The sequence below is a fragment of the Sinocyclocheilus grahami genome, unplaced genomic scaffold (assembly GCF_001515645.1).
Source record: "Sinocyclocheilus grahami isolate Dianchi unplaced genomic scaffold, SAMN03320097.WGS_v1.1 scaffold104.1, whole genome shotgun sequence".
Classification (NCBI taxonomy): Eukaryota; Metazoa; Chordata; class Actinopteri; order Cypriniformes; family Cyprinidae; genus Sinocyclocheilus; species Sinocyclocheilus grahami.
Window position 1 is genome coordinate 946,921 of NW_015505283.1, and position 17,184 is coordinate 964,104.

General features: G+C 37.5%; 1 protein-coding gene across 1 annotated transcript in view; it reads right to left on the reverse strand.

Moving 5' to 3' along the window:
* The window catches only part of LOC107588516 (MAP7 domain-containing protein 1-like), a 21,756-nt gene extending 7,053 nt beyond the window's left edge, over positions 1-14,703 (reverse strand). Inside the window, exons 1-12 of the mRNA XM_016276641.1 lie at positions 14,679-14,703; positions 13,832-13,942; positions 13,585-13,653; positions 12,336-12,356; positions 9,216-9,379; positions 8,814-8,925; positions 4,700-4,804; positions 2,297-2,419; positions 2,004-2,143; positions 1,457-1,578; positions 498-736; positions 60-342 (exon numbers count right to left, since the gene is read on the reverse strand). Of these exons, the coding sequence (XP_016132127.1) occupies positions 60-342; positions 498-736; positions 1,457-1,578; positions 2,004-2,143; positions 2,297-2,419; positions 4,700-4,804; positions 8,814-8,925; positions 9,216-9,379; positions 12,336-12,356; positions 13,585-13,653; positions 13,832-13,942; positions 14,679-14,703 (1,514 nt within the window). The remainder of the gene's footprint in view (positions 1-59; positions 343-497; positions 737-1,456; positions 1,579-2,003; positions 2,144-2,296; positions 2,420-4,699; positions 4,805-8,813; positions 8,926-9,215; positions 9,380-12,335; positions 12,357-13,584; positions 13,654-13,831; positions 13,943-14,678) is intronic.
* Between the last annotated feature and the right edge of the window lie 2,481 nt (positions 14,704-17,184).

The following is a 17,184-nucleotide window of genomic DNA, read 5'->3' on the forward strand; positions in this document are numbered from 1 at the left end:
ATATATATATATTAAAAAAATAAAACAGAAACAAATTAAATGAATATAAAATAGGTAACCTTTCTCTCTCCTGCTGTTCTCTACGTTCTTGCTCTTCCTTCTCTCTCTGCTCACGGGCCTGTCGTCTTTTTTCTGCCAGGATGCGGGTGGCTTCCTCTGGGTTATTGGTGCCAGCCATGGGTTTGCCTGGAGAAGGAGCTGGAGAAGCCACATGTGGGAGAGCAGGGACAACAGAGGACTCCTCGGGGACAGAGGGCACAGAAACTGTCATGAATGGTGCACTTGCAACAGGGGATGTGTCCAGAACAGATGACAGGACAATGGAGGGGACGGGAGACGAGGCTGGAGAAAACACAGAGAAACGAAGCGGAGAAAAAATGAGGACTGGAGGGAGGGGGAAAAAAAGTGTAAAATGACAAACTTGCATGTTTTAATGGAAAAACTCCTGTTAAAAGAGAATCATGTGGCAACACCACAATTATCATCACCACACTCACTCTTTGGTTCTTCAGGCGTTGCAGGCCTGTGGGTCTCTTTGACCCTCTCTATGGTGACAGGCGAGGCAGTGCGGGTCTCCACGCAGGCAGGGGTCCTGGCCCTCTTGGGTCTGGCTTTAGGAGTGCTTGGACTCACTCGAGCTGAGGGAGGTTTGGGAGATACTGCAGGACTGGGGGAGGATGCACGGCCTTTAGGCGTCACAGGAGACGCAGTTCTCAATTTGGACACTGGACTCGGACTATAAACATGAAGAGAAACTAAATTTAATGGCTAAGCTGGAAAAATGTATTATACAACATGTTTTTGTTTGTTTTCTTCTTAACGCCATTCCAGCATCTATGGCTATATTCATGGCGAGAACCAGTTAATCCATACACAAGACTATCTTATACACAAGTCTGTCTTACACACAAGTTGGGGGAGGGACTAATACAACATGTTCACAGCAGGGGCAAGAACATGACCTAAAATGCAGCCTGATTTTTCATAACGTCCAAGAAATAGATAAATGACGATTAAACAAATTAAACACATAAAAGCACCTTTAAAACTAAAGCTAAACTATATATCTATGTAGCATAACTTGAAACTAAATTATGACTTCTGACTACTACAAAAAGGTGAAATGTTTAGTCAGAGACAGCATTACATAACACAGCTTTGGTTTAACAGAATTAGAAAATGCTCAGGGCAAAAAGATCCATTAAAAAGCTTCTATTGTATCTTCCTTTTGAATGTGAAAGGCAGTGCTTCCAGAATATCTAAAACTGTTTAGATGTTTCTAAGACTGTTTCACTCTGATCAGATGATCTATGATCTATCTATCTATCTGTCTGTCTGTCTGTCTATCCCATTGTGTTTAACAGTTCGTAAGACTAAAACTACTCCAATTTGATACTTAAAATTCAATTTAGGTTACAGATTTAGATGTTATATTGCTAGATGACAGTCATCTTACCTGGACTCTATCCTGGTTTTCATTGAAGGCATGGACTGTCTCTTCTTCAGCACCTTCTCTTTGGTGATAGTACTCTTCTCCTTTTCATTTTCTCTCTCCTTTTCTTTCTTATCCTTCCTCATCTTGAAAAAAGATGGGACAAAAAATAAAGACAGTGGCTCAACAGCAGGAGTAAGCCTTTGTTAACTAAATTTTAATTTCTCATTAAAATGTCTATTTGATCAGATGATATTTCACTCGCAGTATCTGCTGTTTTTTTTTCAGTTCAAAAGTGAATTATTGCAATAATGGCAACTTTAATAATATTAATGATTACATTAACAAGGCCACATTAACATGTTTCATAATGAAGATTAGTGCTTTACGGGTACATGAGACAAAACAGGTTGGAAATCAAGACTTGGCTATATGGATTCATGGACGTGTGGATGAATGATGAATTTCACACCTCCTCTTATATCACAGCAAAATATGATATAACAGGCAGGATGGATGTATGAGGAGTATGAGAAAGATGTAGAGTGAAAGGGAGTCTTAAATGACTCACAGGAGTGGAGTCTCGTCTCCGCTGGGCGATATCGGGCGTGCTGGTGGTGACCCTCCAGCGCTCAGAGCAGCGATGATGTGGCCGATGAGCACACGCTGAAAAAGGGCTGGCAGATGCTGAGCGCGGACACAACAGAGACTCTGCATGAAAGAAAACACATTTAAATCCCAATTTGCAGCATGTAGAACAGAAAAAGGTCATGCTGTTTTTTTTCTGACTTGCACAGGCCCTTGCTAAAACACTGAGGCTAATCACAAATATAAAGGGTACTATGATTGTATCCTGTCACTCACGGGCATCTCTGGAGTTGTTCAGCACACTGGCAGCACTGCGACTACGAGCCAAGAAGGAGAGAGTGGGCGTCATCAGCCTGTCCACGATGCTGCTCTCCCAGGGACTCAGCTGCATGCTACGAGCTGCAAGAAAAGATTCAAAATGAGTTCCTATTAAAATATACGCGCAACAACCCCTTTCCCTATATATTCCCTATAATAACAGTTGCGATATTATTCATTTTTATAATTGTACAACTGTTCAGTTTTACAATTGCTCGTCTCCCTTGCTCTCAACGGGGATGGATGATCCTGAGGATGAGGATTTCATAACACTGCCACATGCTAGAAAAGCCAGTAAAGGTAATCAGTAAACAAGTCCAAAAAAATAACTTTTGTGAAAATTAACTCAAGTTTGAAACGTATTGAAAGAAGAATTCATCCAAAAATAAGAATTCTGCAATTTATTCACCCTAACGTTGCTACAAATCAGTGTCATATGGACTTTATTTATGGTGGTTTTTCCACTATGAACTGTGTGAAGATTCATCAAAATATCAGATTTTGTGTTTCACTGAAGAAAGAACGTCACACACGTTTGCAACAAGTAAATGATGATATAATTTTTCATTTTTTGGGTGAATTATTAACACAAAAAGGACAAAGAAACGAATGAAACATGTTTATGTATGTTAAAAAAAACAACAGTGATAAAACACTACAATAAAACTTTACACTTACCAAAAATAAACATCATTGCTAATTCTGAGAAACAGTTACATCACATTCTCAACAGTGTTATTTTAAGTAATATTTTGATTTTATTTTAAAATGTTCGGTTTAATTTAAGATTTTTGGTATATTTTTATCAAACGTTTTTCTCATTTTTATTAGTTTTTTTTTCTCTCTCTATATTTTTTTATAAAATTTTCATCTATTACATTTATTTTAGTTTTAGCTGTTTTAGTATTACAAATTAAACTACAAAAAAATGAGAAAGAACCCTACAATAACCCTAATTCTAAACTTATGTGATTTTCAAGAGAAAAGAAAAGGGGAAACAAGAAAGAGCCGCAGGTAAATGCATGGTAAGATGCGAAAAGCAAGAGCACAAGAACAATTAGGTGGTAGAGAGGCATTTTAGAAAGAGAGAGATCGAGAGAGATATTGCCCATAGCTGAACATTCATCAGCACTCTGCAGTAAAGTCTCTGCTCATGGAAAACTTCCCAGACTCGATTAGCTGTCTCAGCACTAAGCATGAACTCTACTTTCTGCTCTACTCCATCTATTGTTTTAGGGTGCACTCACAAAGCCCTACTTACGTTTTCATGACCTCAATACATGCAATAAAAGAAGCACCGGCCATTTTTGGGAAAGAAATAATAAACTAGAGTACTAGACCTCAAATCACTGAAAAATTGCCCTTCTGTGTGGAATGTAAAACCATCAACACATTTCTCTTTTTGAATAATGTTCAGACACTTATGTCAACAAAACATCAAAACAATGGACACTGATTTCAAAGAAATATAGCACAAGCACACTTTAAACATTTCACAGAAAGATGTTTGTTAGGTTTTAAAAGTTAAAATGGTAACAATTTACAATAAGCTTAAATTCTTTAACATTAGTTAATGCATTAGAGAAAACTAACTAAGAAACATTTGTACTATATTTATGTATTTTAATATTAATTTTGCACACAGTTTGAATGCAATTAAAAAAATCTAAAATTAAATAAAAATTAAATTAAATCAAATGCAAGTCAAATCAAACCTAGATTAATAAAAGACTGTAAAACTTTTATAAAAATGTATGATATCTAATGCTTTAACAAACATCATTAACCAACCATATTGTAAAGTGTTACCAAAAAACAATACATAATATTGCTCAAACAGACAAGCATTTGGACACTTAGAAAATAATAGTTTGTTCTAAAAAAAAAAAAAAAAAAAAGTATTAGCATACATTTTTTTATTCTGTAAAATTCATACATTTTAAGCGTGGTGTAAGTGTCCAAATACTTTCTGGGACCACAGTATCATCATGCATCATATGCAGGTGAAGGTATGGAGAAGTATGCAAGTATTCACCTTCAAAGAAGTTACATCAAGAAAAAGGAAAAAGGAACAGAGAAAACCAACACCAAAAATAACAAAACAAAAACAGAACACCACTGACGACGGTTGACGGTGAAAGACGATGAAGATTTAAAAATTCAAATTCGGTCGAACTAAAGACATTGACGAGGAGACAGTTTGGAAGGAGGGAATGATTGAATGATCACGGAGGACGAGCAGGTGATTGGTCTCAAGGGAGAAATCAAAGATGGTGGGAGAAAATGGAAACTCATAATTATGCGAAGGGAGGAGCCTGTGAAGGTGTGAGGGAGGGACTAGATCCGGAGGCGTGTCCTTACTTCTGCTAGGGGACATCCAGAGAGTGGCAGAAGATTTGGAGAGCCGCTTGTTTATGACTGAATCCACATGTTTGGGCAGGTTGACCGCTGATATTGAGCATCTGCCTGTAAAATCCAGACAACACCGCATACACAATGCTGAGGGGACCAAGGCGGAATGATGGGGGGCAGTCAAAAAATTTACCACTAATCCCTTAAACAAACAAAACAGCCAGATATATAGGACAAGTAAATATATATGTCAAAATATACCTTAAAACTACTTCTTGAGCAGCCAAAGATGGTTATCTGTATCCTGGATAATAGGGTTGGGTACCTAAACCAGGTATCAATATGACACTGGTACCCATGTAACCGGTATGTATTAGAACCGAATCAGAACGCAGATTTCTGTGCATCATTTCGGTGCCATGCCTGAGTGATCAATTGAAATATTTGGCATCTGGTTCTCCGAAACGGACGTAAGAAGCATCGTCACCGGCACTGCACGTGAAAAATAATTTCCCGACTAAGAAAATTCATGTGAACTCAAGTCGGAAAGCTCTAATAATACAAATCCAACACATCTTTGTAGTAACGAGAGTGTCCATGTTGTTTTCACATTCCGACTTAAAAGCACAACTCGGGAAATGAGAGCATCCGAGGAGCGCGTGAATGCAGTAATTACACTTGCTCTGACGGCAGCAGGTAGCCTTCCATTATCTAAGCTAAACATGCTTAAATTAAAATGCCTAAAGCTAAACTTCCCTTGTATTCACATTTCTAAAGATGTTGTCCAACAAAAGAGAACATTATAACCTTTTTACTCCACAACACCAGTCAAATGCTTCCTTTTGTGATCTGATGTGGCTTCTTGTCACAGAATGAGGCAGAAAATATGTTCCATAGGCTATTTTAAAAAGAATACGTCGATTAGCAATGGATTATAAATGTACTTAATTATTAAGAAAATACCAGAGATGGCTTGAATAACACAGATAAACTATATTGTCGCAGTTGAGTGTTTATTGTCTTTGTTTTATCATTCAAAATGTTTATATGTTCTGTTTACTCTAGTTCTAGTTACAGCTATAATAGGGATGCCTTTGTCCATATAAGGGATTTCCTGGAGGGTCATGTGTTCCACTACTGGATACTGGATTGCCTGGATATGTGGATTTTCTGGGTGAGGGCGCCCTCTGGTGTCCAGTATGAATAAAACAGACATCATATGTTTACAGTGCTAATGGCCCATCCATAATTTTTTGGGGAATTTTTATTTATTTATTTTTTAATAAGCATCAACTCAGGCACCGTTTAGGCACCGGAACGTTTTAAAAGTATCGATTTGGCACCGGTATCGAAAAAAAAAAAAAACGATACCCAACCCTATGGATAACCACTGTTATGTTTGCAGTGTCTGGATGTTAACTCAAATGCTATTTTTTATTGAGTTCGGCTGCTCAAAGTTCATTATTACAGAGTCTACAGACTTTATAATGGGTCACCGCCTCCTCTTTACCTCTTAAGGCACCATCAGAGACTGCAATGACTGTGCACAACTTTTGGGAGGGGAAAAACTAAAGTAAGTCAGAAAATAAGATCCTTGGAGAAACAGCATTGGTTAGCCTATAAATTGAGGTCTTGAGTCCTGGGGGAAGTGGTAGAAAGCTCCACTGAAGTTCATTACCCTATTTCCAAGCATTCTCAGTAAGTCACTCACCTTCTGTTATATACGGACCCATAAAATACACAAAGGCGCGTATCTGAAGATTATGAAGATGTTTCTCTTCATCTTTTGAGCTTTTGTACATTTTCAACATTTAAGGAAAAACAGGCCTAATTTTTTAACAAAAAATCTAAACAAAGGACATGTGCACCTTCCGAGAGACTCTTGTGGGGCACAAAACTCACTGAAACTAATGCTACAGAAGGATACTGTGGTAAAAATGGAAAAGCATTTGCAGATCTCAGTTAGTATTTGCATTTGCCTAGGCGTACATTAAAGTCCCCATGATCCCCAGAAGCAAAGCAACTGATCTCTTGATTATTATCATATTAGTAAAGAGTGTTTAGTCAGGCTTGAGCAAAAGGACTTGAGTGAGGATTTTTTTGCAACATAAGAAACCATCTAATGTGAAAAGTCTGAAAATCTAGAGAACCTGATACCTTTCCTTTATATGGAAATGGAAAACAGACATTTATTCTCTTTTTATTGTCTATTCTTAAGTATTTTACAGGGGAAAATGTGCAAAAACGACAAAAAGAGAGACAGAATTATTTTATATGCATCAGTCTCAGTAAACTCCATCACAATCACCTCCAAAGACAATCCAGCTTATTCTTTTCTTAACATGGATCCAGTTAATACGAAAAGGAACCAGAAGCAATACCTACAGGTAAGGCTGGGCGATTTAGCCAAAAATTTTAATCTCGATTTTTCCAGAATGTGTGACCGATTCTCGATTTTTTAAAGATTTTTAACTAGTCAACTTGAAAATGTAACTACAACATGATTCAAGTTACTTTTTCTTTATTAACCCTCTAGTTAAAGAATATTCTATTCCAGGTGCAGCACACATGAAGTTATCAACATGATGTAAGCGTTAAACAAATCATTTGTTAAATATCTTTGCAGAAAAGATGCAAAAACTACAACTACATATTGTACAAGCTTGTCTTATACATATTCTGTGTTCAGAAATAATAAGAGGAAAATTCTTTTAGAAAATCTCAAAAGTCAAGGAGCTGCTGAAACAGTTCTACTGCCGTCATTGAGTCTGTCCTGTGCACTTCAATAACTGTCTGGTTTGGTTCAGCTACAAAATCAGACATCAGAAGACTACAGAGAATGGTTCGGACTGCTGAAAGGATTATTGGTGCTCCCCTGCACACCCTTCAAGAACTGTATACATCCAGAGTGAGGAAAAGGGCACAGAAAATCACTCTGGATCCCTCACATCCAAGTTATCCCCTTTTTGAACTTTTGCCATCTGGCCGGCACTACAGAGCCGCAAATACCAGGACAGCCAGGCACAAGAACGGTTTCTTCCCCCAGGCAATCTACCTCATGAACAGTTAAATGTTCCCCACATTATGCAATAAAAATGTGCAATAACCTTATATTTATTTGTTACCACCTCCATCCTAGTACATCCCTGCATCTCATTCTATTCCATTCCATTCTATCATCTATAGCACAACTGTACATACTAAATTTTTTTTTCAATAGTTGTCAATTTATATTTACATGCGTTTTTTTTATTTATTTTTTATTATTCTCATCTTATTTTTTATTATCTGTGTTGTTGTTGCTGTCTCTGTGTACTGGAAGCTTATGTCACTAAAACAAATTCCTTGTATGCGCAAGCATGCTTTGCAATAAAAGCTCTTTCTGATTCTTCTGATTCTGACATTGTAGGAATAATCTGAAATCAGAGGTGCCCATATCTTTTTACTATGAAGGTCCAAAAATAAAACTAGATTTTTGATTAAAATGATTAAATGATTAAAAACTTGGGATGTCTCTGTGTACTGGAAGCTTATGTCACTAAAACAAATTCCTTGCATGTAAATTCCTTGCATACTTGGCATTGGCAATAAAGCTCTTTCTGATTCTGATTCTGAAAATGACTGAAGGTATAACACCAGTAGACTTTTATTAACTATAGAGGTTCTTTAAAAACAACAGCAGCTTTCAGCCTGTCGCCATGATGCAAACATGAAATATCAGACATACAGTAGTAGTTCTTTACAGGTTTTTTATTAGATTACGCTGCTTTTCCATAGTTTTTTCACATCTTTGTCAACACAAAAGCGCATTCTGTGTGAATGGCGCTTAGCCTATATTTATGGTCCTTCACAGAGCGCGTCACGCGTGAGCGGTTAATCACCTGCACCGACATGCGGTTGAATCGTTCTTTTCTATATACTGTTATCACCGGCATATTGTCAAAGTGTCTAACTCTAATATTTGGTAATACTTCTATTGAAAATCGCAATTCCTCGATTTCTAAAAAATAAAAATCGTGGCAAAACAACAAATTTAAATTAATCGATAAAATCAGGAAAATCGCCCAGCCCTACCTACAGGTACCGTTTTTGTGTTTATGTAAGTGCATTTTAAGGAACTCACTCTGGCTTTGGCTGGAGTTGCCACTCAAGCCTCCGGCCCAGGACCATCTCTGCTGCCGAATCTCTGCCCATGTCTTCTTACCAGACCTCTGGATGGCCGCCTCATACCGCTCCTGAACAATAAATAAATAAAGTGTAGCAAACACTTTATATTGCACATTTAGATATAATGGGCACTAGGAGCAAAGGAGATGGTATTGATCTTTCAAAGGGGAAAACTCAGAGCCCAATTTGCTCCACTTTCACTGATAAACAACTCATCTAGCATTACTCGGAGAGCTGAAAGGGAAAACAATGCCTGGCACGTTGGCAAAAACCTCACAGACTCAGAACCTCAAAGTGTGTAAATTAGAAGAACAGGTTGTGTCATGTGGGTTTGCACTGAACACCACTACTCTCTCACCTTGTTCTTCTCAAGTTTCTGTTTCTGTCTCTCCTCCAGCTCTGTGCGGCGCCTCTCTGCTTTCAGCCGCTGCTCCTCCAGCTTCCTCCTCCGCTCCTCCAGCTGCTGTTCCCGCACCTGCCGTGCCCGTTCCTCCTTCTCCAGCCACTGAGACTTTTTAGCAGCTACATGATAGAGAGGAAGAGCCTGTTAGCTACCAAAACCAGGCCAGCATGTTGACCTTCAGTTATCAGTGTTTGAACAGAATTCAGACACCCATCATTCAATACATTCCCAATTCCTAATGCATGTTCAATTATTAGATATTTGATCACACATATTTGGCACCCAATAAGAGTGAAGCCCTCTCAGGTCCATTTTACCATATTAAATTGAACTGATTTTCTGGGTTCGGAATGACACAAGGGTGAGAAAATTAAATAATTTTTATTTTTGGGTGAACTATCATTTTAACATAGACTACCACTTCAAACGTTTCGGGACGGTAAGATTTTTTTATGGTTCTGAAAGAAGTCTCTTCTGATCACCAAGGTTGCATTTATTTGATCAAAAATACAGTAAAAAAATAGTACTACTCAAAATATGTTTTCTATTTTAATATATTTAAAAGAGGAATGTATTCCTGTAATGACAAATCATTGTAATATGCTGGTTTCTTCAAAAAACATTTCTTAATATTATCAATGTTGAAAACAGAAAAAGTAATGCTTAATATTTTGTAATAAACTGTAATACATTTCTTTTCAGGATTCTTTGCTGAATAGAAAGTTCAAAAGAACAGCACTTAATTGAAATATACTGTATATATTTATAACAATGTACAAGTCTTTACTGTCACTTACGATCAATGTAATGGTTCCTTGCTCAATACAAGTATTAATTTAATTACTTACTGACCCCAAACCTTTGAATGGTAATGTATGATTAAATATCTTACAAGCTGTCAAATTTTGTATTCCCATCGATCTGGTTTAAATCTCTCAAGACGCTACAGTATAAGGGTTTATATAATCAATACTAACTAGTAAATCTTTACAATATCAGCAATTACATAACCCCTATTTAAGCACAAGGTGAACATTATTCATTTACAAAAAGCTGTCAGAGCATGTTTATTTAACTTTGAGCTTTTTGTATCAATAAACAGCATATTTCATATCCTAGTCACGTACTACTTAATAAAAAAAACTAAAAAAAAATATTAGTTTCACATTTGTTCTGTGTCTTAAGTATATAAGAATCCTTTTGGGATAAGTGGGTTTAAAACATTTTTCATTCATGAAATGCAACATCTTTTTAATTATGGTATATGACTTCATAAAATGACAATGGCACAACTTCAAACAAACACAAATGCAACAATGACAGGGACACTAATATGTTACTAGCTCCACTCTACACTATATAGAAGCTGTCTAGAAAGAAAAGAAAAACAACTTTGACATTAAAGCTAGCAAAAGCTAGCTGTACATTAACTGTTGGGCCTATATATGTCGATTCAGAATAAATACTACCTGCTTTTAGAGTATAAAAAGTGCTGAACATATCATTAATGTGCAATATCTACTGTCACTGCAATAAAGAGTGAAAGCAAGGCTTGACATGAGAAGACACTCCGCTGGGAGCCTTCATCTCTTCTGAAGCTGGAGGTTTTGAGTCTTTTTCCCTGAGCTCCACAGTTATAAAATAGTGATGGCCTGAGAGTGCCCGGGTGACGCTCTTCATCAAACTTTCATAACCCTGCTGGCAGATAGATGAGCTGGAAGACGATCCACAGTCTGAGAGACTACACTACTTGTCCTACTATGAACATTTGACTCACTTGCTGCAGCCCACACAAATATTAAACATTAATGTGGAGGTCCATGGTGATGGTAGAAGAGATGGATTGATGAGTTCGATTGACTATGGCCTGAACTGTTAGGTCTCAATGACACACTTCACCCTTGTGTGACTGGAATGTAGCAGGATGTGTTTATCATGATTATATTCACATCAATCATGATTTATTCACAGTTCAGTCACTTCAAGACAGCAGCAGTTGTTATTTCTGGGTCTAAACGGATCCTGCAGTTTGTAATTATGGGAAACTTGTAAAACCCTGCTATGAAAACAAGCTTTCTAAAAAACACACGTGAAGGGAGGTTTAGCGGTCAAAAGTTTAAAAAATTTGGTGGACCTATGACCTATAACTGACCCCAATGCTAAACAACATGAATGCAGTGTATCATGTTATTGTCATATATAAACCTACATGACGTTTTGACATATTCACTGAAAAACAAATGTGTAAAAGAGAATCCCAAATAAAAAAAATTCTTAATTATTTTTGAGATAATAACCTAAAAATTAAAGTGTAAATTGGTTGATTTTCACATTTCCATCCTTTTATTAAGATACTGACAAGCCCCATCATGTTTGTTGTATGAAATTCAGTGAGTCAATTGTGAAAGCGAAGCATTAGGGTAAAATCAGGAGGACAGCTGACCCTGCTGGAAAAAACAGGCCATACTTCAAATCAAACACATGGTGTGGCCAATATGAGCCAAGTCACAGAGCAATGAATGACCCCAATGAGCTGTTTTTTTTAATGAATCAATGTTTGAATCAGTCTTATGACTGAATGAACTCCCTGAATTAATCTGAGCAGTTGCTGAGTCAGCTCACTTTCTGAACCGTTCGTCATTACTTGTACGTCATTACTAATAAACACTTGATTAAATTCCACAATATTCTAAAATAAATCATTAAAATGTGTTACCATACATAATCATTGTATAGAAAACACAGACATATTTAACCAACTCAACCAGGTCCTAATCAGCTTAGTCGAGGTGATCTTTAGTAAACCATCTTATCAACCGCCTAAACCAGCTAATGACCATAAATTGCCAGCTTTGCCCAGTTATGTTGAAATGGTATAACAATTTTCCAGCAAGGGAGTATGACAACAGTGGCAGCTTTCCACTCAAAATTAAGACACACAACAATCTGTCACTAATTATGATTATGAGACACAATGGAAATGGAAAGCAGCTCTACAAGAGAATGAGCATTTGATAGAGAAAGGGATGACGCGCATCAGTCACCAACACCACCAGAGACGGAGGAGTGGCTTACCTTGAGTCTGGCTACGCTGTTCTGGGGAGGGAAGGTGAGAAAGAAGACAAAAACATTGTGTCAATCATGCAAAGCAGAGCAGCACAGCGCAGCAATCTCAGCAGCCATAACAAGCACAGTGATATGACAAACAAAACATGGAGCATGTGAGATATTTAGAATTCTCTGAAGAGGAGAAAATCTCTAAGTGCTGGTTTAGTAAAGTCACAAAAGCAGTAAAACATTTAGAAGTTATTTCATAGTCATAATTGTTATAACTAGGGGAAAGGTTTCAGGGCTGTCCAAACTCAGTCCTGGAGGGCCGGTGTCCTACAGAGTTTAGCTCCAACCCTAATTAAACACACCTGAACCAGCTAATCAAGCTCTTACTAGGCATAGAAACTCCCAGTCAGGTGTGTTGAGGCAAGTTGGAGCTAAACTCTGCAGGACAACGGCCCTCCAGGACCGAGTTTGGACAGCCCTGGTTTATATTATTACTAATTAGGAGCCTAGAAAACAGTAAAAAGAGCTTGTATGCAACCAAGCGAGAGGGGACTTTAACAGTGTTTCCTGACATGTATTTGTCATACAATATTAATATATAAATATTAAAAGCAAGCATAATATACTGTAAATACAAGTCAATATATAATCATTAATATTTAAATATTATTATATAAATATCCATCCATCCATTTTCGAAACTGCTTTACTTGAAACTGCTTGTAGTGTCATCATATTATATCTTTTTAAATCATTATTAAAAAATAAATATGAATGTTTAAATGTTAAAAATATAAAAATATTAATGCCTATTAGTATAACAGAAAAACAGAGATGTATAAAATATAAACTAAAAAATGTGTGTGTGTGGGGGGGGGGGGGGGGGTTTAAAAAAAGAGCAAATGATGCGGTGGGCTTGGGGGCTGTGGAGGGAGGGCGGGATTGGTTTAAATTTAAAAAAAAAAAAAAAAAAAAGGGGTGGGGGGGGGGGGGGGGGGGGGGGATTAAATAAATAGCAAAAATGTAAACCGCATGCATATGCTTGTTGTTAGTCTGAAAAACATGTGACAAATTTCACACCTCTAACCAATTAAAATCTATAAAAGCCATAGAATTTCTGCAGGTATTTCTTTCCAGCCTTCCTGCGCTTTAGCACAAGCCTCAGGAGTTTGACGCATGAATGACATGAAGTATTTTTTTGTCCAAACATATCTAGACCCCAGACAGCAGGGGGTACTGTCTCACTGTATTCCTTGTGTTGTCTTACCGAGATATTTTGTCCTCTCCTCCCGCCTCTCCTTCGCCTGTTTCTGTCGCTCATCCAACTTCAATCCATCTGAGAAAAGAGGCAGAATGAAATGTTTAGTTTTGGTGAAACATTCCGAAATTGCTTCCTAAGTATGTCTTTCTACCCACTAAAGCTCTCCTGGACAGCGATAAAGAGAGATAGAGACAGTCAGACAGCAGGGTGCCGGGAATGAGAGAGGTTATTGTGTGGTAAAGTCTGCGCTCACATCTGCAGCAGTACAAAGCACTGGAAGCTGGCAGCAGCAGAGACTGGCGACATTCACACGCTCCGACTGACAGCAGAAAGCCCTGAGGACTCACAGTACAGATACAATCAACTCAGCACCACACTATTAACATTCATTCAGTGAACCTTTACCTGCACTGAAAGACAGTTAATTCTTTTTATTGTATTAATACTATTGGAACTTGCTCAAATGCTTCAACAACCTAGAAACCACAAATAACTAGAGCTATATTTTAATTAACACTGTCATCACTAATACGCCACAACATAAATTATTAAGCAGCATCACCCAAGCATCACGCTTCATTGTCTGTACATGTTCTGATCCCTGTGCATTTGATTCATTATACAACACATTAAGATGACTACACAGTCTTAGTTTCCTATTGTTATGCCTCTCACAGCACGTGCAGTGCAGGGCTGTGCAGTACACAGCAAAGAAACATGCTTTATTTTAATTACACATTCAAACCATTTCACTCAGAGTTCAACACTTTAAACTGCACCCCATTGAATTGGCCCCATGAAGTCTTTGAGTTGGCATCTCATGACCCACAAAGTCTAGTACAACTTTTATCTGATGACTCAAACTCATTAATAATGATCATAAGACTCCAGCAGTGTTCCTATCCATGACCTGTGCTCCACTTTGATTCGGTATTTATAGAGCACAGGAAGCTGAAGCGCCGAGTCTTATGGGTCCTGACGAGCGGCCCATGTTGTCATTGATGAGTCACTGGGCACAGACAGAAAAAGTAGCAGACTGACCCAGAAAGGGTTTCCAGAGGGTCTGAGGCAGCAGAGAGATGCATAATCACTGACCTTACCATCTCCTGAAGCGCTAAAACACATAATCTGCATGAACAGAAAGGACTGATTGATATTGACCAACCAGCATTCAAGACCAGAGCTATCAATTTTAAATGACATAAAATCTATCAAAATCAAAGTACAAACAACAATTACAAGTAAATTAAAACCGTAATTAATAATAACAACAATAATACTTTACAAATGTATAAGCAGGAAGCAAGAGAAAAATGACTTATGTACTGATTCATCACCTTAATTACTTAATAATATTGAACATTATGATCTCAAGGTGCAGTCATGACTCTAATTTACTAAATACAAGGGGTGTGAGAAGGATTTGTAAGCTTTCAAAACTATAAATTTAAAACTAATCATAAATGGGAGGGTGGTACAAGTCAATTGTAATTGTGCATTTACTTTAGAATCTTTACCGAACTTTTACTATGTGAATTTAAGATGGATTTTCCAGACAACCAGAATACAGGTGAATTGCAAGAGCTAGGTGAGAGAGAAAAAAGACCTGATTCAGCTTTGAAACAGCAAGTCAATGAGTCAATGTCTGAACTTCAGTTCTTCCCTTCCTTCAGGTCTCCTTATGTTCTTTCTCATAACTAATATATGAGTGAGGCAGCAGCGGTCCAGAATCAATGGAGGACAATATTCTGTGGAACACAGTGTTCAGTTTTACAAGATGTTCAGCTGCTTGACAGCAGTAATATACTTTATTATGAGATGAGCTGAACTGTGCACCACCAGTAGTACAAAGCCTTTTAATAACATAAAACCATCTGAGGTTGAATGATGACATACAGCAGAACTAAAGATAACCAAAAATATACATTGTCAATTAAAGGTAAAATCAGAAAACTAAAATTAACTATTAATTGAATAATACTGGTAATACTACAAAACACTACTATTATTAATGTCACCTGTAATAAATGAAGAAATTTTGGAATAATTAAGTTGAAATAAGAAATGCAACATTTTTCTTTTTAATAGTTAACTGTATTTTAATGCATTTAGATTAGTATTGATTTAATTTAAAATGCATTCATGTTTACAGAACTAAAAAAAACATTCATTTTAATTTTGTTTGAGACAAAACTGTTCCCAGAAGTCCCGGCAAGTAGTGCGTTCGCTTTTGCATTAAAGTCATTAATTTATGGTTAATATAGGTTACTTTATGGTTAAGTGATTCCTGCATGTCAACTCATCAAACATCATTTATCCTCCTAAACTCTGCCTTTACAGTTGAGTGATTCACAAATGCTGTACAAATCAGTAGGAATGGATCATTAAAAGGAACCAGATCAAAACAACATACACTAAATTACAACTGCATACACAGTATCAAGCATAGTAACAAAGTATAAATAGCTAGTCAAACACAGCTGTACCAGCTTTTCCCACAAAATTAACAACTACCAAATGCTCTACAACCACAACCTCATTTGTATAGAGACAACAATGAAGTAGGCAAAGAAAAGCCACTTCCTTTCTCAAACCCAAACAACTCTCCCATTAACATGTATCTACGTGTACTCGTACAAGTGAAGGCTTTATACTATGAACGTGACAGAACCAAGGAGGAGGGTTAAATCCCTCCAATTGGCACAGAACTGTAAAATGTGATGCCCAGTCAGGTTTCATTGCTTAACCTCAGCTGATGACCAGAGGCGATTAGGAACTGCCTGTCGCCAGCCTCCACAAATCAGCATTAGCACCAACCTTTTCCTCACTGAACGGATCCGTTTCTACATTAATCTAATACAGCCGAAATAACTTAATTCTGGGAGCATTTATAGAAGAATGACCGTGGAAATTTTTTGTGGGTCAACTAACAAATGCCTCTGTTAGCTTTCAAGACTTTGGTCAGGGGTAAATCCTCAATGACTGGCTCCTTTCTCAAGAGTAGGGATGAGCCGATCCGATATTCAAATCGGGTATCGCCTCCGATAGTGCCATTTTTCTCGGATCGGGTATCGGTCAGAGAGGGCCGATCCAAATACGAGATTTTTATTTTTTTTTCTCGATTGTACGAATTATTCTGTGTTACTTCTGAAGCCCAACCCTCTACATTGCGAGTAAATCACTCGCATATGCGACTAAATCTTACTCTGGGCGACTAAATAATGTCTAACATTTGCCATTGGCAAATAAATTCTTAGATTTTACACACCAGTATGTGTGTGAGAGGTGTTCAACTCAGATTTTCACTTGATAAACACGCTGACTGAGCGCTTGAGAGTTTCGCTATCCGTCAAGCGATCTGTACTATTTGGATGCGCTCAATGGATCATGTCATGAACTCAATGGATGCGCAGTATGTAGCACGCAGTGCACCTGTATTTGACGAACCGTAAACTAGTGTGAAGGTGCACGACTCGCCGTCGCTTTACTGATAGCGCTGTTTCTCACACATGCAAAGAGAGAGAGCGAGAGTCTTGCATACCACGCTGAATCGACGCGCTACATGTAAACCATATTCTTTGTTGTATTTTCCTGTCAAAATAACAG